A 24684-nucleotide genomic window follows, 5' to 3' on the forward strand; every position below is an offset into this window, starting at 1 on the left:
CCATCTACTAAAGATGGCGCCTTGCGGTATTCTACCATTTTAATCCCGCTAGGCCGGCAGCGTGTGTCAAAACTACTAGCACTGAAAGTCAGTCTTGTTTCATCGTCTTCAACGAATATGCCTACTTAAAGCAAGCAGCCGCGATTGTCCGCTTATTAGTGCGAGTCTCTGTCTTTTGGTGTGCACAAACAAAGTAATATAAACGATCCTTCGTGATCCACCTTGTGTCTTCTTCCTCCATCAACTTGTTCTCAAACCATCACTTCCTCGGCCCACTTTATGGTATGTATTCTTAATTCTTACCTTTTTTACAATTTTTTCGCCATTCGTTCCAAAATTTTGTCCTTTTCTACGAAGCTTATGTCATTCTTCCTGTGCAAAAGTATCCGTCCTGAATTTTAACTTCAGTGATCCAAAATCAGTTGTGAAAGTTCAAATCTGATGCATATCGTTTATTAAATATTTATTTCGCTGTTTTTCATATGTTTCTGTTTAATTTTCGCTTGATATGTCTGATTGATTGTTTGTTTGTATGGTATTAAAATTTTTGGTAGGGATGGCGTGATACCTCATTCGATATTTTATCTTATCTCGCAATACCTTTTAGCTTATATTTTCTAGTTACATAAATATATGTATAATAATTTTCATATTTACGTTGTTTCGGGTTTTTACAGTAATTAAGTCTTATTGTATTTCAACATAACATTGCATTCCTGTTGGAACTATATTTGCAGTCATTAATTTCAATCTTTGTATAGTTTTCACTTGTTTTTTTTAAATTCTTACTCTTTTCACACTTTTTATGGTAAATATAATCTCTTATTTAAATGAGATCTAGAAAAATGCTAATTTAAAAGTTAAACATTCTATTTATCACTTTTAAAGAGTTTAAGGAATTGAAATTTAAGAATTTGCATTAATATTAATATTTAGTGTTGACACATTGTATCTGCGAAAACTCTTGAGGGGGGAAACAGCTAAGGAAATCCTGGAAATAGCACTTTTTTCCAACATTGTGATAATGTAACGATACAGAATTTCATACCGTGACTTTGTCACGTCGCGTTTGTTGAATGAAGATTTTTGCATTTCGCAAATTTTATGCTAGTACACGTTAGTTTCGAGGAAAACATTTTTCGTATAACCGATGGATATTCAAGTTACTGAAAGCTGAACTCAGAATAGCGCGAAACTGTGGACACGAGAGTAGAGATTTAAAACACGTAACATCCATGAATTATTCCCATATCGTATAAAAAATTCTTTTTACCCTAATTTTTCATCAAATTTTTATTATCTCTTCCTTTTATATTTTATTAATCAAAAAATTGTAATTCTTTGAAATTCCCTCTAGTTTTTCGCATGTTGTGTTAAATATTGAATTTTATCGTACGAATTTTTGTATCACAGAAAAAAAAGATCGGAATTTTACTTTTTTCCTAAACGTAGGTTATTTACACACTCGTGCAAATCGCTTAATATAGATTACTTGTTTCTGTTAACAAAGTTTGGAATTTATAAAAGTTTGCTGGACATGTGGACTATTTTTATCTGGGAGACGTTTGAGTTTATGTTATGAAATCTTAATGTGGCGTCGGTTCCTCGTAATTTGCACTTTCTTCTGCGCGCCTTGATTATTTCTGTTGCTAATGAGTTGATCTAGATTCTCTTTGTATGAAGACCTACAAAATTTCTTAAATTTGAAACTCCTTTAACGATATAATTTGTCTCGCATCTCATACATAGCTATATTATTAGCTCTATTAATTTCCAGCTTTATTAAGTATTTATGTTATCGACTATATAATTTGTCTCGTATTTCATACATAGCTATATTATTAGCTCTATTAATTTCTAGCTTTATTATTTATGTTATCGACCGTTTTGTACATGATGTTTCACAGAAAATGTTTTGTCAGAATTAAAAAATACACGGTGAAACATTTAATATGAATACTTTGTACTGTATTAAAATACTTATATAAATGTTCATTACTCGTTCTAAAAATTACCGATATACATCTATTAATCCTTAAACTTCTATCTAGAGAAAATTAAGTAACGTACATAAAAAAAATGTAAACGATCAATATAAAAAATAAACTTAGGTTTAAACAAATAAATAAACCTACATATGTATGTATGTTAACTTAAATAACAGAATGCGAACAACTGAGTTGCATAGGATCAATTCGATAGTCGTTTATTATAGAAATTAGTAATTACCATTTCATGGGAATAGACAGATAATATAATTGCAACTGATGTTTATAATACTCTTTGTATACTTTAAATTGTTAATTAATGTGTTTCTAGTGGATGACCATGTATTTCACATGTATTTTAAAAGTATCTGAAAATAATTCACTCTTGTGTTAGAAGAACATAAAAATCGTCAAGGGGAGGTTGCACGAATGAAAACTTGCAAAAATTTGATATTTGATCATCGTTTCTTGGAGTTTATCTTTTTGCCAGCATTATGTGTTGAATAAATAATTTTTTTTTACGTTTCCAAATATCTTTCGCATTTTCTGGAAGACTTGTTTCCATTTATGACACTTTTGCAATTCATATGCAATATGTATAATTGCCCTATATTTGAAACGTAATAAAAGAAATGATAGAGAAAGCTATAATGTATGATAGTAGTACAATACGTATACATACATATTCCATCGTGTATGCGTACATATATGTAACATCATGCAATGCGTGAATATAATGCTCCTTGGAATTCGAACATGTGTCTAATATACCTAGTTGCTTCAGAAAAAATAAAAAAAGAAAAAGAAAATTTGTACGAATATTAATAGTTAATTTATTCCTTCCACGAATATCTTTTATCCATCAAAATTCTGAAATTTTTAAATCGAGCATAATCTTCCCTTCTTTTAAGTTCATTCCAACTTGCAATCTATTCTAGTTTAAATTATACTAATATTTCTGTTTCGAATTTGCCGTAACAATGCTGTAACATCCGTTAATTATATTTATATCAAAGCTAGGTTAATTACGTTTTCTTTATTTCGACGAGAAGCCTGAAATGCTTTCAAAATTTTCCCACTTTTTTGAATTACATTTTAATCAAACTACGCTTTCTGGAAAGGGGGTAATTTCTGCTAGGAAACCTAAAAAATGCTGTAGGAAATAATCACTTTCAGTAAATGATGTTTCTTAATTCATCCGATCCGTATTTTCATTAACTATGCTATAGCTCTACTGAACCATAGTCGATTCAACCAAAACATGGTCATCCGTTACTCCGGTAAACGATGAGCTGATCTGCGCGCGCATTGATGTCTTTTGTCTCTGGGACCACACGGGCGTTGAAACGACGTCTGTCACAACGGACATTGTTTTTTGCGAATACACGTATGCTTACACTGCGTTACATACGATCGTTGCGATGGACGTTATTTTGTAGCAGACAATGGCGGATCCAGAAGTTCTTCTTGAAGGGGGAGGGGCGAACAGTGCAAAAGTACATAAGTACATCGTTGAACGTTCTTTTATAAGATTTAAAATTTGCTTGTAATTTATATTTCAACATCTCTATCTGATGCTATAGCTTATATAATTAAATTCACGTTAATTATGCATATAACCAACAATGGCATTATAGCTTCGAATAAAAAATCTTTTTCTTTTTAATGTGTACTTCGCGGAAAAATGTACGATAATTTATTTGTATAAATATGCAACAAAGAAGTTTCTTGTAATAACAATAGTTCAGAATAAACAAATCGAAAAATGTTTGTGAATCATGGGAAGAACGCATAAAAAATGCATATGTATATAACACTCGTCTTGTAAACTTCCGTACAGCCTCTTCATGTGTATACAATACAGAATATGCGTCAACAAAATCCAACGTCCGTTCTACTATAAATATTTCGAGGAAAAAGTAACGTACATTCTTAGTGTGCAGTTTTCAATATATACGATAATATATTCTTATAACGGACATCACGCAACGGATGTTGTTTCAACGCTCGTGTGACTCTAGTCTTAACCTCTGAATTTTCGGTACACAATTGCGTTTGATTATTAGATCATTCGAGTAACGTAACGGTTGAAACGCGTGTATAAGGCCATGGTAATCTCTGAATTTCGTATGTTTATATAAATTTCATTCCGATACTATTTGGAAATGTTCGATTAGTTTCGAGAAATAATGACCCTACTACAAAATGCGTCGCGTCGATGATGCGCGGATCCTTGGTTATCCTTTCGCTTGCTTTTTTACTTTCCTACATATGTAGAATAATTCAGTAGCGTATCCCTCTCAGATGTCTTTGGAAAGTATAAATATACGAATGGATACACGTTAAAAATATAGAACCTAAGCAAAGACCCGTCTCAACCACTGAACATGCACTAAATATTATGCATTGGATATTTAATACAGTACGTTTTGTACAATTGGAAATGTTGGAATGCCTGAAAAGAAACGAAGAATAGAGGAAAGTGTTTCGGACAAAAGTTGTATGGTATTGAGAGGGCATATTGTGCTTTTATCTATTTGACTTTGCGCCGATAACCTTCAAACGGATATATCCATTTTTTTACTGTAGCTGACATATAGACGTCTTGAAAACACAAAAGCTTCTTGTGCCTTTAGCACCATCCGTTTCTGCTTACAAACAAAACATCCAAGTTTGATGGAGCGATGCAAGGAATTAGATAAAAGTAAATGTTCGGTATTGACCGACTGTTATAGAAATGCTAAGAAACTGTGGTCTTATGTTTCGACAATGGCGTACCAGGAATAGCATTATGAAAAACATGTTTATGTGTTTCGGTGGAACATATCAGGTAACGAATTTGAAAGTTCATATCGATAATTGATAGCCGGTGCGGAAGACATAAATTTCTAATGTTTTGAAGATATCTGAATTCACCTATAAGAACATATAATGAGGAACGAAGATATCCATTTAGAAGCGTGTCGTATTTTTTCAAATATTTGAGCGTTTCCAGTTAAATAGTACGTGCTGTATATGTATGTGTATTTTTGCACTTTTCAGTTTCCCATAAATACACGAACATTCGCAGTCTAGTCATTTCATCATATTTTTGAAGAGTGAGAATTCTTCATTCTTTCTATTTATATAAGAATAGCGATTAATAAAATTATAGTAAGAGTGGTTATTATGCAACTGATTGGAAGTTATAAGTACACAATAATAGATAAGACGTATAGAACAGGTGATAATGAAACACGAAAACATTCTATTCCTAGTGATGTTACAAAATACACCAATAGAAAAGTAGCAACATATTCGAAAAAATGATTTTAAAGAGGAATAGATTAGTGTTTTATTTATAAAAACTACGACGAATATTGAGAGGAATATTTCAAAACTGCATTAATTAATACAGAAAAAATTGAAGATGTTCAATGTGAATTTTTAGGTTTTATATAACTTTAGAACAGGCTTGTACGATCATTTAACGAGTATTCGTGGAATTGTGTTCCATTCGCTTGAAATATAGCGTTTAATGCTGTCGATTAAAATAATTGATTGGAAATTAATAAATGCAAATTATATCTTACATTTAAATATTTTATATTCGCAAATAATTAATCCTTGCATCAGTTGCTATTAAAGGATCATAATACATAAATTAAAATGAAGAGAAATAAGTGTAATTTTTTGTGTACATGTATTGATATTCACTCAATGTAACAATTCGTAATACTTGGAAATGTTTGAGTTTTTTTGCATATATGATAAATTTTCTTTCTTTGCTCGTTAATATGCAAGCGACATGGTAATCGTCTGAGAAGAAAACGTGCTACGTAAAAATGACATTTGAAATACAAATTTCTAGCTACGACTTATTTACGTGTGCAAGTCAGATTAAATCATCTTTTCCACATAAAATTACAAGTATTGATCTTTTTTAAATTCATAATCGTCGTATGTTATATTAGTACATATTATGTAATTGACACGTTCGATAAATCTTATTCCATATATCTTATTTATTATCATGTATGAAAATACCTCTTATGCGTTTATACAATACAACTGTAAAATATTACGCAACGTAAGATAGATTATTTTATAAGTGCACCTCTGCAAAGTTAATAATTCTGACATACACTCTTTTGTTCGTCCAGCAGAAGAATATACGGCAACCATAATAGTACTTCTACAAAAGCTATCGTTTCAAATTATGCTTCTCGATGTAAAATCCTATCTTAATCGCCCTGTGTCTCTCCGTTGTTTTCTTCGTTTCCCATGTTTCCTCTGTTTTGTTAACAGTATTGAACTGGTTCGCGCATATACAAGTCATAACATTTGCTTATTCGTACGTCAGAAGCAGGCAACATTAACTTCTAAACATTGAATTCTATGCATCGCGCGTTATCATTCTCGGAAAAATGTGACACAAACATATGCTGAAATTCCTGTGCTTTACGTATCCGAGGGCATCAATTCGCAATCGCGATTGTACGTATATTTCCAGTGAATAACGAAAGCATTTGGATAACGTGAGAATAACGTAGGAAATAATTCATCGTTTAAACATGGTATACACGATGGACTGCGATTTGTCGAAACAAACTGCACGTATACAATGGAACTCGATTTATTCGAACTCTATCTACCATGAATGAACATCGTCGGAATGCGCAATTTATCGAATTCAGCTCGTCGCTGAGCTTCTGTTATTGCGCTAACCGTTCGCGGCGTACCGCTTATCCGAACTAATGACATTCGTGAAACTAATCGTAATGCGTCTTCTGTTAACCCTTTTAGTGCCGAACAACGATATATCGTTGTTAGCAACGCTTGTGAAAAATGCCAACGACGATGTATCGTTGCGTATGCGATGCCGCTTTGCTATTCGCATCGCGAGACAACTTTATCTTAAACTAAATTTGTAAAACGTTATAAATGGTTGAATTTCTCTGCGGAAGTCCTGTGTGAGATATTCCATAAATTGAAAAAATTGCTTATGGGTTTTAACTTTTTGTTATATTCCGCGATGGTTGATACCGAGACTGTGTATACGCCAGTGCCATAAGATAAAAATCCGATACGGGAGATTTGCTTGAGACCGTAGTCACAGGTTTTAGATAAGACTGTTTAGAACAGAATATCTGCTTATGTTTCACAAAATAATCTTGCATCGACAGGACGAGAGTAAAAGTTTTGGCGGGCTTGTGCGAACATCGCGCACAATTTGTAATCTGTGCAATAAAGGATTACACGGTGTATACATTAGTGATCATCGATGTTAAGTAAATTATTTGTGTGAGTAATAGTAAGTAAACATTACACATTTTCAATAGCTATAAATGTTTATAATAATGTTAGAATGTTATTTCAGTGATGTTATACTAGTTTATTTGTTCTCAAGCAAGTAATCCTCACGCTTATTGCGTATCATGGCATTATCATTTAGTTTTGTATTTTAATATTAGAGATTCTGTTACATACAGGGTGGTTGATAACTGGTGGTACAAGCGGAAAGGGGGTGATTCTACGCGAAAAAAGAAGTCGAAAATATAGGATAAAAATTTTTTTTTTTTAATTTTTCCATCGACACAACGATCTACAGTGAGATCCGTTATAACGAGACGCGATAAAGTGGACGCGTACCGAGCGAAAATTCAAAGTCGATTTTCTCGAAAACAAAGCCTCCAACGAAAAATCTTTATTCTATATTTTCGACTTCTTTTTTCGCGTAGAATCACCCCCTTTCCGCTTGTACCACCAGTTACCAACCATCCTGTATAATTGAGAATACAGTATTTATGCTTTATGCTCTACGTGTTCTATATCAAACTATGACCAAACCATGATTCTTCTTATTTGTAAGTACTGTGTTTATAAAAGCGAACTGATTTTTCCATTTTTCGTAACGATTTTGAATAAGTATTATTAGTGTGATTTTCAACAAATATTGAAATACAATTGGCATTAATTTATTCTCCCTTTATTTCATAATATGTTCCGTTTTGAATTTTGTAAATATCATTCTTACATTTCTTTTATAATCTTTTTCTCAAAATTTGCCAATTTACATTAAAGGTAAAGTACAGTTATGTTATGTATTATGATATATATTATACAGGGTGGTTGGTAACTGGTGGTACAAGCGGAAAGGGGGTGATTCTACGCGAAAAAAGAAGTCGAAAATATAGGATAAAAATTTTTTTTTTTTTAATTTTTCCATCGACACAACGATCTACAGTGAGATCCGTTATAACGAGACGCGATAAAGTGGACGCGTACCGAGCGAAAATTCAAAGTCGATTTTCTCGAAAACAAAGCCTCAAACAAAAAATTTGTATTCTATATTTTCGACTTCTTTTTTCGCGTAGAATCACCCCCTTTCCGCTTGTACCACCAGTTACCAACCACCCTGTATAATAACAAATATATAATATATTATAATATACGCTTAGGTACAATTCTTTCGGCCGCCACTAAAAGGGTTAATGATCGAGGAATGGGACGTCTCTCCTTAGCACGTCGACTGACACGTCACCCGTATTCGGGTGACAGCAAAGTTTCTGATAGGGCCGCGTATTCGGGTGACGCTTATTTGGCTACTCGAAAAGGATCGCCGTAGGTATTTGAAAAGATATTCCACAGGAAGTAATAAAACTATTGAATTGTTGTAAAAGTAATACGAAAATGGTTTATTAAGAAAATTATCTAGAATGTAAAAATTCGAAGCATTCTATACAAAGCTGAGTTTGGTCGGGACAATTTGGATAACAAGTTGTTGTTTTCTTTAAATTCTCCCGTGTCTTTGATCCGTCCGTTCGACGTCTTTTATCCGCATAATATAGTTTGCACGCGCGTCGAATGTTTCTTCCGGAATTATTTTTCCGAACGGCGATATTATGCTGACTCCGTCGAAGACAAGGATTTTTTGTATTTTCAGACAACCCTAATAATTTTCCAGCTAATAATTCTCTAAATCTTCTAATATTTACATCCTTCCTTGTTGCAATTTTCTGATACAAGTAAGTTTATTATTTCGTCATCAACGACCAGCTCAAACACATCATATGGATTGACATGGCCAGGTAATTGCCTAATGAGGCCGTCTATATTGGGGAAAGGAAATGATTTCTGCCAACCACTAAATTCATTTCATTCATCAAATTGAATTGTACTTTCCTCGGTATCATCAGTTCTTCTTTCTTCCTCAATGACCAATTCTTGTAAAATCTCGTCAACAGTATCTTTGTTACACAGTATCTTTGTATCTTTGTTCAGTATCACTACGATTACGCTTATCAATATCCGAATCAGAATCAGACGATGTAATTCTATTTATATTTTTATTTCTAGGAAATCTGATTTCTTCCTCATCGCTGCTATCCGAATTTGTATGATCCTCGTAAAAGCCTTCTTCTTCACTGTTATTTGACTCACTAAGAAATAAGTTCTCCATTTCTCTTTTCGACATTGTAACGAATTAGGGTATAGATTTTAAGTTCTCTAAAATATCGGTGGGAGTACCTGGCAGAGAGAGTACGCTTGGTACAGCGGCACTCGTGGCCCGAAGGAGATTTCATTGAAAATACGCGCGGCAGTCAACGTGTTAAACTTATTGCTCCACCGCCTATGTATTCGAATAGGTGAGTATAAATTCAGTTATACGAACATTAGCTCCTATCACCTATACGAACGAAGAAACGATAGTGGAAGAGAGAGTTAGTGGGCTCCTATTAACCGAACGATTCAGTTATCCGAATCGCCCTGCTTGTCCCGAACTGCGTTACTAGAAACAGGGACAAGTTCGTCCCTCAGGTTCCCCCACTACCGTTCTATTCTCCTCATCGCGTCTACAACTATCTATCGTTGTAGTTGTATGCAGACTGTTGGCAAATGGCGGCGGGAGAGGAGAGACGGGTGTACAAATAACGTTGCGTTGTATAGACGCGACGCGGAGAGACGCAAGAGCGAGACATGCGACGTAGGGGTAGAGTGGCAATGGTAACGTCGAGGGACACTTGTCCCTGTTTCTGGTAACACTGTCATCGAACGGTTTTAATAACTGCCATTGTACTAGCATATAGTTTTATTCGTGTTAATATTCGAACGCATAAATACGTAAATAATTTCCTCCTAACAATAACGTATAATCGTACGATAGATTTTTACCGCAAAAATTATCTTGTTTTGCACTTTTATTTTCATATCGCAACAGCTTTATCATGTTCTGTATTTTTAATTATTTTTTATGTTTATTTTATCTGATAACAATTATTCGTAATATTTTTCGTCCTTACTTTCACAACGAGTATCTTTAAATTCCATTAGACACGTTTCAGATAGAAACAGAACATAAAATTATGCATCTATTCGTCTCGTCTCTTTTGTATTCTTTGACCTGTTTATTTCATTATTATTATTATTATTATTATTACGAAACGATTTTAATACAGTTACATAAAATGAAATAAAAATCATGATGATTATCTTTATTATAGAACAGGACGTTGTTCCTTATGTAACAATGAAATGTTTTTTATCGAAGTAAATTCTGTTTTTTTCTTCGTTAGATTTTATTTCTGAAGAAATGAATTCAGATTCGTTTTATAGATTAATAACGATATTACTCGCTAGTGATACTTTATATTTTTGTAATTTTTATATAACGATCAAGAAACAGTAATTCCACGATTTTAAGTAATTATATATCGCTCATTTACGTTACGTATCAAGCAATTCTTATTCTACAAAAATGAAATAATCTTATTTATTTATTTATGTTCAATACAGCCTTTTTTATCTTCATATTTGACCGAAAAATCTCCCAACGTTTTTAAATTCTTATAGCTTATTTTCTTCCATTAGTATGTATTATGTATTCGGAACTTATTGACTTGCAAATTAATTCGAAGACTTAATTAATCCGCAGAAAAGTAAAATTATTTCGAGGGTATTGATATCGAATTTAAAGGTAAAGCTATGATACAGGAATTCACTATAAAACAGAGTAAATTCTATAGTAACTGAATCTCCTGTTGCGTGCACGAAATAAATAATCGTTTAATGATTATCGCAATTATAATGCAATTATGATAACCCCATTTGTCAGTATGTAATTATCCATTTATATTATAAATGAATTAACTATACACAGCGAATTGAATAAAATACGTTATTTTACCTGTTCACAATGGAAATGTCAGTTGTGCTGACATTATTCATTCTTCCTTCTTGCAAATCGGAATGTCGGTTGTGCTGACACACTGTTTCGAGTCTCACAAGCGTACCTCGCTATATGCATGCGAAAATTCTTCTTTTTTAGTTAATGTAATGTACTTGACAGTGTAATGAAAGTTATTTCCTCGCAAAGTCAAACGAATCTTCCTTAATTTTCATTACATTAATAATCTTCCAAACGAATCTTCCTTAATTTTCATTACTAACGAGATATATTTTTCACTATATAGGTGGTCCATGCTAGTTAGTCTGTAATTTTCAAAGCGTGTTCGAAATATTATTTATTTCTTATATTTCTTTAAGTATTGAATTATCGAGTTTCTGATTAACATTGCTCAACGAACGACTTAATATTTCGAAAAAAAAAACTTTATCGAACAGCGTCAAAAAGTTTCTCGCCTGCACCGAACATAATGTTTTTACGTACGTTGATATTGCTACAAAATGCGATAGCCAACGAATATTTTGATAACGGCATTGTTAACGGCCACGTAGTAACCAGGGACGTGCCCTAAAAGTTATGAAATTTTTATAGTCGGAAGATGAGATATTAGATTTTAGTGCGCGAGCAGTAACGTATTTTACAAATACAAATTCGCAGTTACGTCGTTATTGCATTGGAATGGCGATATGTCTGAGTCATAGCTTATCTTTCTCGTTATACGCGTCACACGCATATGACGCGCTAGTTGCTTTCTACAGCCCTCAGCGTCACACGTATGTAGACTAAAAGGTCTAAAAATCGCTTGTACTCAAACATTTACAACTATTAAACATTTTCTTTTATTATATATGTCGAAGATGAAAGGACAGCGGGACTTTCCGTCTAGGATGTTGGGAGAACTCCTTAAAAACCTTAAGTGTGTAGCTATAGTGAAAGTCTGGACTAGGGTATTGGGATTTTTCACTGTCCTTTCATCTCCGACATATATATAGAAATATATATCGTATTACATTATAGTATATTGAGAATGTTTTTTTTTTTTTTAATTAATGCAGTAAAATCGTATATTGATGGAAGTTGAAATACCGATATGGCATTTGCTTTAATTGCAATTATAAGTGACGGCTCAACTATAATTTCTTTTCGATGATTATAAATTATTCTTAATATTCATAAATTAGCCCGTGGACGGCGACTTTTTCCGTAAACGGCGGTAGCGATATGTTGAAATAAACTAATCTTCAATGCTTTCTCATAAACTCGGTTATTAATTGCCGAGTTAACAGTTGCATCATGGCGGTCCTACTTAAGAGGGCGCGCGCGGTCGTAGGTGCAGTAAATTTTTTTTTTTTTTTAAATATTTATTAAAATTACAATCAATTCTCGCGTTGAGAATTTTCAGTAATTTTTCTGGCGTGGCGCAGTAACATGGCTAATTATTTATAATAAGTTAATACTTATTATAGATAAGTATAATAGGTGCAGTAAATAACATCCAAATTCTTCGTGGAGTTTATCGAAAATTTACTGTTCAAAACGATTGGTGGATTATAACAGAAAACGGTTGGATTATAACAGAGGAAAAAAGAAAAAAATATTTATTTAAAAAAGGATAGAAATAAGAAATTAAATCATATCATTTCTCGTGGAATTCTTTAAAATGGTCGATACAATAAACTGATAAACCGGTCAAACGTGATCTTCCACATCTGAAGAATATTTAGCATACTTAGCATATTGGATGCAATTAAATTAATTTAATCGGAATCCAGAACTGTTTATAGCTACAAGTTATGTAACAGGTAAACTATTTTTTTGTAACTTCAGCTGCCAAAACTCTAAAGATCTAAACCTGGAGGAGAAAACATGTCAGAATGAAATATCATATATTTTTAAGAATAATATTTTTGATGTCACCTTATGTGAACTTCAACGTCATACGAACGTATATCAATTTTTATGTGTGTCCTGTAACTCATGCATGTCGGATATCAACACCGTGGTTTATATCTCTATCCTTCTTTCGTTCCTTTACCAGTTAATGTAATGGGTTAAGAAAAAGAGACAATTTCCTGTAAATATATCTCCTTCCATAACTGTTCAAATAAATTCCTAACCTATACCCAATTAGTGAATGGCTATTGTTCACGTGTATTCGCACTCGAAATTTGCCTGATTCATCGAACCTATGCTTAGTTTAATCGTGATCTCACAATCCGAGCCTGTCAAGTGAACGTACGATCGAAAAATGGAAGGGGAACGAGTCGCGTGAGAATCCCAACTTGTTGACATTCTTGTTGTTGATAATAGCTAGATGATACTTGCCAGATCGTTTAACCTCTTGCCCTACGGCATCGCGTGAGATTCGCGATATGATTCACGGGTCAAGGAAAGAAGTCACGTTTGTCAGTGATATATATTGCTCATTTGTGCCCACAATGACATTATTAAAAATTTGTAGTTGTTGAGTTAATAACATACAGAGGAAAAAAAAGTTGTTGGTACTTTTTACGAGTCGAGTGTTGTAAGTGAGGTTATGGAACTTACCGTACGAGGAGACTTGGGCCGCTATCGCATTGTGGCGTTTCCAATTAATGTGCGTATCTATCTTTGTAATTGCGATAAGCCTCCCAAGAATAATTTATAGCCATCGAAAAGAAGTTATAGTTGAGTCGTTACTCGCAACTGTAAAGCATATCGGTATTTTAACTTTCCAGCAATATACAATTTCATTGCGTTAACTTGCAACGACGAAAGAGAAGGAGAAAACGAATTTTATTGGTCGGTTTAGCGCATTTGACTCCCGTCGTACTTTCAATTGTCTCCGGCAGACATTTTCTATTTCCACATTAGCGTCAATTTGGAAACGTTATTCCTAACGATAGATAGTGAAACAAGCGTTACTCAAGGGCAATTGATGATCATCAAATTGTTTCCAATTTTCAAAACGAATTCTTTTGGAAATGAGGCCTTCTTTCAGTGAAATTCGTCCTTTGGAAAATACTATCTTCACGATAATAGTAGTATTTTTACTATCAACTCGAAGCTATCGTAAATTCCATTAAGTGTGACATTAATGTAGATACATATATATTATCTATCTTATTAATAACAGATTTAACATATTTTGCGATAAATTATTCTATATGATAAGCAACTCATTTTCCTTAACTTCATTTTATTAGAATATATTTCGATTTATCAAACACATTTACATAAATGTTCAACGTTCGCATTGAGATTGATGAGATTCAGTTCAGAAATTTTGTTACTTTCACTTTTTTTCATATGCCGATAGATAAACCTAATTGGAACGCGTGTAATTGGCGCGTAATTGAAACCACTTCGATTACTGATCGAGAAATGTTTCAAATAAAAGTTGGATGGTTTCGAGGGGAACGTAATTCGACGAGATTAATTTTTCCGTAGGAGGATGCACAGAGGACACGCGTATATGTCAAGTTTTTAAGTTGTTATTGCGTTTTCTTTCTTGCACATATAGATTCTTCGATGCGTTCTACGTTAAAACATATTACGAAATCTTATGAATTGTTAATTTTTGAAATATTCCGCCTTAATTTCTCTTTCACGTAGAATGTTCCGAAGAACCGATAAATATAATATGTACACATAAATATGTAAAGAGAAATATAGCACCGTTTACAGAAACGAACTTGACCTTTGTACGAGTTCCACGCATCCTCCGACAAAAAAGACACCCATAATACGTTAAATTATGTCCCGCCGGAACCGTTCAACTTTCACTTAAAATATTCTTCGGTAAAATCATAGTCCTAAAAATAACTCCCGATGTATCGATATCGAGTTTCAGATTTCAAGATAATATACATTTAGAACGACGCACGAAAGAAGCAAGAATTCATTTATTTATAGAAACGTAATAATTATAGGAATAGCAATAATCGTATTGATAAGTGAGCTGCGTAAGAAAATGAAAATGACCTACGTGTCACGATGTAGGTTATCGTTCAAAATGAATATTTTCTCTAGAGGTGGATAAAATTTTGAATGGAAAATGCGAGAAAAGTGTGTCTGGATGTTTAAAGGCTGTTAGCGCAGTGAAAAAAGAGAAAGGAGGCAGAGAGTGATTAGGAAAAGTGGGTCGTGGTGTGAAATATTATGTGAGGTATACCACGGAATAAATTAAGATAATAATTGTAAACGAGCCTTTAAGCACATAGTCTTTAACAATACAGAGTTGTCGTTCGTCATTTGTGAATTTGTATTACAATTTTTCAACGTTTATATCGACGATTATTATATCAATGGTTTTCAATATTTATATTATATATATATATTTATTTATTTATGTACAGTTTGTAATTAAAGATGTCACCGACAGCGATAGAATTATTTATCGCTTGAAATTTTATCGGCGCTATAGTAAGACTTAAGTTGGTTAGTTTTCGGCCATTTGAATATTAAATTTGAATATTATAACATTTGATTATTAAAAATTAAAAAAATAGCTAGTTTCAAATAATAAGATAGATAACCTTGACAGTTTTAGCATATACAACCTTATATAGAATCTTCCTTTGAAAAATAAAATTTTCATCCTGCAGAGTTGCGATTGACATCAAAAAAAAGTTAAAGATTTAATATACTGTCGCTCTTAGATAACTGTAAACTTAGAAAATAAAATTCTAACGAGTTTCTGCATGTGCAAATTACTACCTATACTATGAAAGATATATACAATACATATTCTTATTTTCCAATGAAGTGTTTTTTTTTTTTTATCAGATTTGCCATTTTATTTTCATAGAGTATCAAATTCTTCCACTTCGAAAATGAGTTCTAAAAAAATATTATTTGATATTACCTATCGGTGTAAATTAATGATTTCCCCCTTGGTATGATGAGACTAGAGTATATTCACCGAGGGGAAAACCTGCTAGATATTAGACTCATAAATTTGTTTAAAATCTCCCACGTACTGTCAATTTGCTGTTCAGAACCTACATTGTATATATACGTAATATATACGTATACGTAAATAAATGAAAAATTGCATATGATTTATTTTTATATAATTTATATAATTACGAAACTTTAGTTATTTCATTTGCTTGTTAGCTACTTTAACTAAACTAAAAAAAAGCTACTCATAAGAAAAAGCAAACATTAACAAGTTACCACTTTAATAACATAATATCTGTATCGAATATGATACACCGGACGCCAGTCATTCTAAGCCCCACGTTTCGTAAATAATTCCGCTCGATTTCTGAACGTTTTATTTGTCATTCCTGAGAGTATTATAACACGCTACACAAATAACTTACAGCGTACTACAAAAAATATACTTTATGTATGTTGTGTTGATGTATAGAATGTATAAAATTCTTTTAATTTAAAAGTCAAAGCTTATTTTTAATAGGCAAAAATTAAGCATTTTTAAAATTGTATAAACTGTGGCATATTGAAAAAGAAACAGTGAATTTATAACAAAATGCAAGATATATTTGTCAATATTACCATTATATATAAAACATTTTTCCGCATTTTCAATAATTAAAGAAATAATACAGCTGTATTATAAGAATTCATTAATACGTACTATATCTGCAATATATTCTTACACGTATTATTTTTACAAAGAAATATGTATTTCAATACATTTTTTTAATACATGATGTGTACATAATTTATGATGATGCATCCTATGAACACATTATTAGCTTTTAATCGTTATGTATTATTGAAGAAAGCAAAAGAAGCAGATATTCTAATTTCTAATCTAGTTGAAAGCTAATTTCCCTTAAATTTCTTGAGAAGTGAGTTTGCAACGATTATTCCCGCCATTATTCGTTATTATAGAAAGCAAAAGAAGCAAGAATTCTGGGTACTAAGTTAACTTCATATTGTTTGAAAATCGCATTAGTGCAGATAATACCAATACTCTGATGCAATATTTTCGCGCTGGTAAATGTAGAAGAATAGTCATCCAAGCCATATGATAATAATAAAGAAAATAGAAAAGATTTCGTAGACGCTAAGTTTGGCGCCTCCTACGAGACATCTGGCGACTTTTAGTTGAACTTTCGAAGACTAGTGTGCCCGCGCTTTGACATGCACTGTCGATTATAAGTATTTCAATACTTCTAAATCATTATAAATACTATTTATTGTAGCTTAAAAATACGTACAAAATTTCTTCATAATTTAATTGTACGACAGGCTTTTTACAAAAAATTATCTTATTTCGTTTGCGTTCCGCAAAATTTTGAAGTAATTATAAGAAGCTTTATAACACTGATAATAAGTTATACTAGAATACATGGAACGATAGAGACAGAAATCTATATAGACACTGTGTAACGTCACTACTCGTCCAGAGTGGTACAAATGCTTTTAAAATATTAAGAAAATGTTAATACATTACAAAAAACGACAAATAACAAATTTAATAACACTACTCCTAAATAAATATAACATTACAATTCAATAGAGGTCACTGTACAGCGGTATGCTTAATACATGTCATTATGGATTATTTTACATATGAAATGAGTACCACGTATACTATTGATCTTTAACCTAATAATCGAACTGTTCTTTAATTAAAAACTTTTACAATCGTGAAATTAAAAGATAATGAATGCAAACCAATTTTAAGTACCGATTGTAATTTTTCCAAATATATATAAGTATGACATAATTCGTTATAAGAATTATATCATATGTGCGTATATATAAATCGAATATATCATACGTACGTATATCGAACTCTAATCTCAAGGGAAGAGCTACAATCTTCGAATTGTGAAGGATTTGTCTTATCGAATTTTTCGAGGAACAAAGAGAAGAGACAAATTCAAATTTTAGAAGTGAATTATTTACTATAGATCCTCCCATAACCAAACAAATAGTTAATCAGCTTGACTTCTAAAAAGTGATGTATCAAACGTAATGTAATTTGTTATTAGAATTTTTATTTTCTACGATACTTATACATAAGCAGTTGATTTATTTCATTTAACTGGAAACTATACTTCATTCGAGTGATTATTTGACGTTGAAAAGGAATACTTGAATATGTAAATAAAGTAATATCTAATAATGTACATTAATATATATGTATGCATATTCACTCGCTTCGTGGACTTTCAAGAGTCATAGCTCATACAACGTACTTCTCTATTTGTGTATTTTAAATTTTCGCATAATTGTTTTAGAATTTGCATGATAAAACGCGTACTTGACAAATTTTCAAACGCCATTTTTTCAGGAGTGGACGATTCTACGAATAAATCATATTCTATGTTTCCGACTTGTTTTCACAGGGAGTGCAAATTTTATATTTTATATTGTTTTATTTGTATGATGTATAGATAACATGAAAAAGGAAATAGTTCTGGATATTTGAATTTTACTATGATAAATTTATCACATAAATTTATTAAATTCATATAATTTTCTAAAATGCGAAATATCATATAATAAGAGGATTTATAAATTGGACTACTTAGATCAGAATTAGAGACATAGATAATTGATTGACATAACAAATATTAAACTTTAACATTGAAACCAATTCTAAACCACTGAAATTGATTAATAATAATACATATATAATAAAATATATTGTGCATGGTTATTGCTGCAAACTTAATATTTGCAGTGTAATTGTATAGATTCTATGTAATAAGAATTACATACACGGAAATCTACATACAAATGAATTATAAAACAAATATTTCACCAATTAAGTAATTGACAGTATATTTGACCAATCATTAATAAGTTGATGATTATATAATCTGTGGCAGTATGCATAAATAAACAAGCCAAGTGTTTAGGTTATTAACTCCACGCTCTTTTTATAGGTGATAAATATAGAAGGCAATAAAACATCATTTATTATTACGAGCTCGTATAATAAATGAGTTATGAATATAAATAAGAAAGTAATAATATTTCTTTGATACAATGTTGGTTTTTACTATGTTTTCAAGCTAGTGTTATTCTTAACCTTATTACTGCATAGCAATTACTATCACATTTTCCTAAACGATGGTATGCTGTTTCTATGCAAATTGCTTTAATTTTCACTTCACTTTGTACAAACTAGCGAAATTGTTTTGCATACTTCCTCGTTCGTTTTTATAATTTGCCTGCTGTTTCTATTTGCATATATTTTCTACTTCTAAGTTTACTATAAATTGCATATTAGCATATCCAATTAATTTCGGTGTTTCCTTCTCACATATTGCACGATCTATTAGATAATGGTACTTTGTCATAAAATGTCTATTTTCGGTGATCCGAAAATAAAATCGAATATTTTTAAATATCAATACTTCCGCGAGACTCGAATTCTTAAGTTAATCATCGATAATATTTTTGTATTGCTTTCGAAAACTTTTATAAACTTTGTACCGTAGTCTTTCGATTCTTATCAAGGAATTATCCGACTATATCATTAACAGAGTAATATATCTTATCAGACTCGAAGTACGTGCTGTACAATCAAAATTTATCCTGTTGCGAAAACTGACACCGTAGGTGTTTGAACTTCGCAAAAGATTCCCTGGGGATTGACTTCTACTAAGACTGGAAAGATGACCTTGAGAATGTCTTCGTAGCTCTCGCGGCTTCGACCAAATATTTATTTCATCTCAGCCTTATCTCAACCGAACCAAAATGCTCTGGAAAGTGTATATACGATCCTTAAGTTCTGCGAATAACTTCTCTAAGAAAACAGAAAAAAGAAAAAAAACGCTTTGTCTTCTTTCGACATCATCGTGAACTTAACACGTGTTGTCACAAGCGATTGCATAAGGGTTTCGACTTACGTAGAATAAGCTCCTGCCTGGTTGTATCACCTATTCTGAAACACTCTATATGTATATTTAACTAACAAACATGTGCCGATATCGATGTGTCGTCCGATTGCTGAAGAAGCGGGATAATCCTTGTTGATATGGCATGTAATAATAATAATAACTACTGTTACGCACAGATATGCTGCGCGATTCGTTATATAGAAAATTATACATACCAAGTCATAGTTTCTTCTTATGCTCATGCCACATTGTGCATTTATGCTTTTATTCATTTATATCTTTAGAAGCCCTTTATCCTTTGTTTGCTGACAAATATTCTTTGTCAACTTCTTTATTCGGTAACAAATACTCTTTCACACAGTTGCTCTTTTGTTTGAAAATAAATATTACTAAAGAAGGAAGGAAAAGAGAGATTCAAAAGATTGCCGGTTGGTGGCAGTTCTCAATCATCGTAGCGAAAGCGGAATGAAAAAATGGGGGGAGTAGCTGATATTTCTTCGTATTCGTTGTAGCATATCTTACTGTATCGTATTTATAATTTATCGTTTGCAAGATTTGTAATTTTTATTTTAATTTTCTAGATTAAAAAAATATCTGAAAGATTGTTTTCTTCTCTGTTCCAGTCAATAGGCGACGGAGGCAAGAGGAAGTGTAATTTCTTTAACTCTTCTGCGGCTAGCGGATAGAAAAAGGATACTTCAAGATGAATAAAGTGGATTATATGGAGGTCACTGTACCTAACTATTCGTATGTCTTCAACTTCGAAGAGACATTCATTCATATGGATACTAAGATATGGATGACGAAGAATTGGACAAACTGTTTTTACTATTGTGGCATTTACATGATCCTAATTTTTGGAGGACAGCATTACATGTCGAATAGACCAAAGTTTGAACTGAGAGGCATACTCGCACTATGGAACACACTGCTTGCAACGTTCTCTATTATTGGATTTACTAGAACAGCGCCAGAGTTGATTCACGTGTTAAGGCATTATGGGTTTTACCATAGTGTTTGCATACCAAGGTGATTTCACTTCTGTATCTTATTCTGTAAAATATTCATAATAGTTTGAATATTACTTATTAGTTAGATATTATCATGGAACCATTTCTTTTATTTGATATTTTAAAAGTCTTACTCAAGCGCAGAATTCAATGCTTGAATGTATATTTAATGTATATGAAATGTATTGAATGTGTATGAAAATGTACCGCGGTCTCGACACCCCCGACATACGAATATTTGAAAAATTTCAAAGCCGGACAGTTTGATCTAATGCTTGCATATTTTCTTTCCAGCTTCATTGAACAAGACTGTGTGTCCGGTTTCTGGACGTGGATGTTTGTCTTGTCGAAACTTCCAGAACTTGGCGACACAATCTTCATCGTGCTACGGAAACAGCCACTAATCTTTTTACATTGGTATCATCATATAACGGTTCTTCTCTACTCGTGGTTCTCATATTCGGAATACACAGCATCAGCCAGGTGGTTTGTCGTAATGAATTACTTTGTTCACTCCATAATGTATACATATTACGCTTTGAAAGCAATGCGATATAGACCACCGAAGGGGATCGCCATGCTGATCACTACGCTACAATTAGCACAAATGGTTATTGGTTGCCTTATAAATATTTCGGCTCACCAGTACCTGGAAAGTGGCCAAATCGATTGCCACATTACGCGTGTCAACGTCAAACTTAGTCTGCTCATGTACTTCAGCTATTTCGTACTCTTCGCTAAATTTTTCCAGAAGAGTTACCTATCTAAATCTAATAACAAAGTAGGGAAGAAGGTTTACGCTAATGGATCAATGGAGTATGACAAGCTCAAGGTTAATTAATGCACACTACAATTTTTGAAAACTTTTTCTATAGACCCTTTCCAGGAACATTCCTTGAAAACGCTTTTCAATAAGATTTCTTTCAAAGGCGTTATGGAAATGCATTTCAAGAAATGGCCCTTGAAAATTTTTTTTAGGAGTCTTTGTTAATTCAAAGTCGTAAAAACTGGTTGCAGTAGAGTGAAAGTGGTGAGAGGTGGGGTGGAAATTACTTGAAAATATAGCACATTGAATTTTACAATAATATTAAATGTTGCACAGTGAATTTAGTAATAAATTTCATGATAACTTGTTCAACGCGTCTCACGCGTTAAACGCGTTATTATAGAATTAATGAAAGAAGAAGGAGCTTCTCCTTAGAGACGTCTTGAAACTTTCGTTTGTTTAGGGACGATTTCAAAATAAATTTCTTGGTGAACTTTTTTCTTTACGCTTCTTTATGAAGTTAGCACAAAATTTGGTAGAACGAGGATGGAGACATAATATTTAAAAACATAGTAGGAATGTATTATTTAATATTGAACTATTTAATAATGAAGAAAGAATATTAGATTTGAACGAAATTCGTCAACAAATAATTGATATATTCTTATTACATTTAATATGTTTGACATATTTATTGTTATGGAAATGTATAAATATGTTGAGATATCATAAAGAATATATAATTATCTGCATATGCAAAGTATGGATAATATTAAAAAATATATATCGTGATCGATCTTTCGTAAGAACAGCCGAAATCTTTTTTCACATTGCTCGAAAAGAAAAGAAAACAAACACAAAGAATTGTTCCCAAGTCTTGTTCTACCGGAATAACGATAAAAAAAAACGAATTACTTTTGAAGAAGTCAGAAAGTATGGAGAAAGAAAACCAGAAGTGAAATTTCATTAGGCCTACCTCCAGAACGAGCTAAGATATTCTTCGTAGAAAATAGTAAAACAAAACGATAGGTAATAATCGAAGACCGAAATCGTAATCCCAATTGATGACCATTTAAGAAATGAAAGAAAATAATAAAAGAAAGAAGAGGATTTATAATTACTATTTTCTATCGTGACTATTTTGTGCTGCTAGGAATAATAAAACGGGCAGCTTGCCGACGTCTTTTTACTTTCAAAGTGCAATCAGTCTTATAGAGAGTGTTTACTCTTTTCGTTTATAAATATTTATATCGCATAATTTATTTTGTATGAAACTTTTGTACAAATTGTTATTTATATTTATATTGATTTATTTAAATCATTGCTAATAAAAACACTTTTGGCATGTCATAACGAACACAACTACAATCTTTATTCAAGTCATTGGGTGTGATAAATCTTCAAATTATAAATTTAATCAAGACAAGGAAAGCAATAGCGATGGATTCTCTTTCACATAATTTTGTATCATTAACCGGCGTGGTACGGACAACATGAGCCAATAACTAGGATTAATTCTAAAGTCAATCCACGCAAACATTTCAGAAATGTTTATTATGTATCAAGTATGTGGTATATGGTATTGTTATGAAAAATATTAAGAGCATTCTGCGCAATATACCTAGCTGCCACTGAACTTTTTCGTTAATTCTTGTAAAAGGGATGATTTTCGATTATTTATGTAAAGAATTGTTTATGTCTTAGGCGAATCAATGATCTGTAAGCAAGAATTGAATGGATACTTTCTGCAGGAATGGCTGTTCTTTGAAAGATGAATTGTTGTCCAATTCTAGTCGCATAGTCAGGACGAAAGCATTTTTTAGCTGGAGTGGAAATTAAATTAACGAATTCAATTTTCAAAACGATTATTCACGCCGCTGATCGACGCGCACTTTCATATTTGACGTTTTTTAATGCTTTCCTTTTCCACATTTTGTATGATACTTGATTGGATGCAACGTTTTGTTCTTTTTCTGATTTATTACATTCTTTTTAATTCCTCCCAAATCGCACAAATATTGCCAATGAAAAATTCGAAACCCTTACTTCGTCTGAAGTATACACTTTAATGCAGACTTTAATTTAAAAATAAGCATTTAGCTTATACGAAATGGTAATAATTATTCCAGTTCGTGTATGTTCCTTTTCTAATTGTTTGCTTATTTGGTTGAGAATGTCGGAAGGGAAAAAACAGTCCAACGAACAATATTTGATTTAACAGTAAATATTGCCAAAGAGTTCTTACGTTCGATTCGAATTTGCTTATTTATTTAACAAAATAATATTAAAACGACGACGATAATACTCGTTGAAAGGTGCGTGTTTCATTTGGTGGATGAAAAGAATTTAATTACTCGCGTTAGGTATTTATATACGTAAGTTATATTGTAAACATGATTACGCGTGACGCAAGGTGAATAACGATAAATACGCAAACTAATTTGTAAAAGATATTTGCAATAATTAAGAATTCTAATCAACATATAAAAATATATGTTGTAAACATATTTTATTAATCTACGTAATGTTATTTTCATGTATAGAAAAGAAACGATCAGAGTTTAGGTTAATATTATATATTTAAAGAATTTGTTACGTGATGGTTGAATATTACAAAATATCGTTGAACAAAATTATTGCAAATACTTGTGTTGAAGAAATTTTCCTAGATCAAGCAGATGATCACTGCTCTCTTGTGTCGATGCTGTAATCATAATCGATTGATTATTAATTAAGATATTATTTATTTGAGTGCTGCTTTTATTCACCGATAGCGCTGCAATCGGGTTAATTCTAAAGCTGACTTTTCCATAGATTTTTCATAGGGGAATTATAGAGAGAAGCAAAATAACGAAAGCCTCAAATATTTATACAGGTAATATTAAAATTAAGCATTACATTTACTACGTCGCAGGAAAACACTTGTAACTGCTCTGTTATC

The 24684-nt window shown here is 32.1% G+C and overlaps 1 protein-coding gene, 1 long non-coding RNA gene and 1 pseudogene across 2 annotated transcripts; 1 reads left to right on the forward strand and 2 right to left on the reverse strand.

The window, feature by feature from the left end:
• Nucleotides 1-23745, forward strand: LOC117240630 (elongation of very long chain fatty acids protein 6). Its single transcript, XM_033506648.1, has 3 exons — nt 1-282; nt 20591-20996; nt 21272-23745. The coding sequence occupies exons 2-3, from the start codon at nt 20671-20673 to the stop codon at nt 21816-21818; spliced, it is 873 nt and encodes a 290-aa protein (XP_033362539.1). The 5' UTR covers nt 1-282; nt 20591-20670; the 3' UTR covers nt 21819-23745.
• Nucleotides 8444-10380, reverse strand: LOC117240632 (annotated as a pseudogene).
• LOC117240635 lies at nt 20805-21273 on the reverse strand. The gene is made up of 2 exons (XR_004494756.1): nt 21112-21273; nt 20805-21020 (listed from the first exon to the last, which is right to left on the reverse strand). It is a non-coding gene; the product is annotated as an uncharacterized LOC117240635 (long non-coding RNA).
• Nucleotides 23746-24684: the final 939 nt, after the last annotated feature.

Source organism: Bombus vosnesenskii, unplaced genomic scaffold (assembly GCF_011952255.1).
Source record: "Bombus vosnesenskii isolate JDL3184/JDL3185 unplaced genomic scaffold, Bvos_JDL3184-5_v1.1 scf7180000014824, whole genome shotgun sequence".
Classification (NCBI taxonomy): domain Eukaryota; kingdom Metazoa; phylum Arthropoda; class Insecta; order Hymenoptera; family Apidae; genus Bombus; species Bombus vosnesenskii.

Bases quoted from the DNA above. Each gene is read 5' to 3' on its own strand.
- LOC117240630 (XM_033506648.1), top strand. From the start codon at position 20,671: ATGAATAAAGTGGATTATATGGAGGTCACTGTACCTAACTATTCGTAT. The intron at 20,997-21,271 runs GTGATTTCACTT...TTTTCTTTCCAG, and splicing joins CATAGTGTTTGCATACCAAG to CTTCATTGAACAAGACTGTG.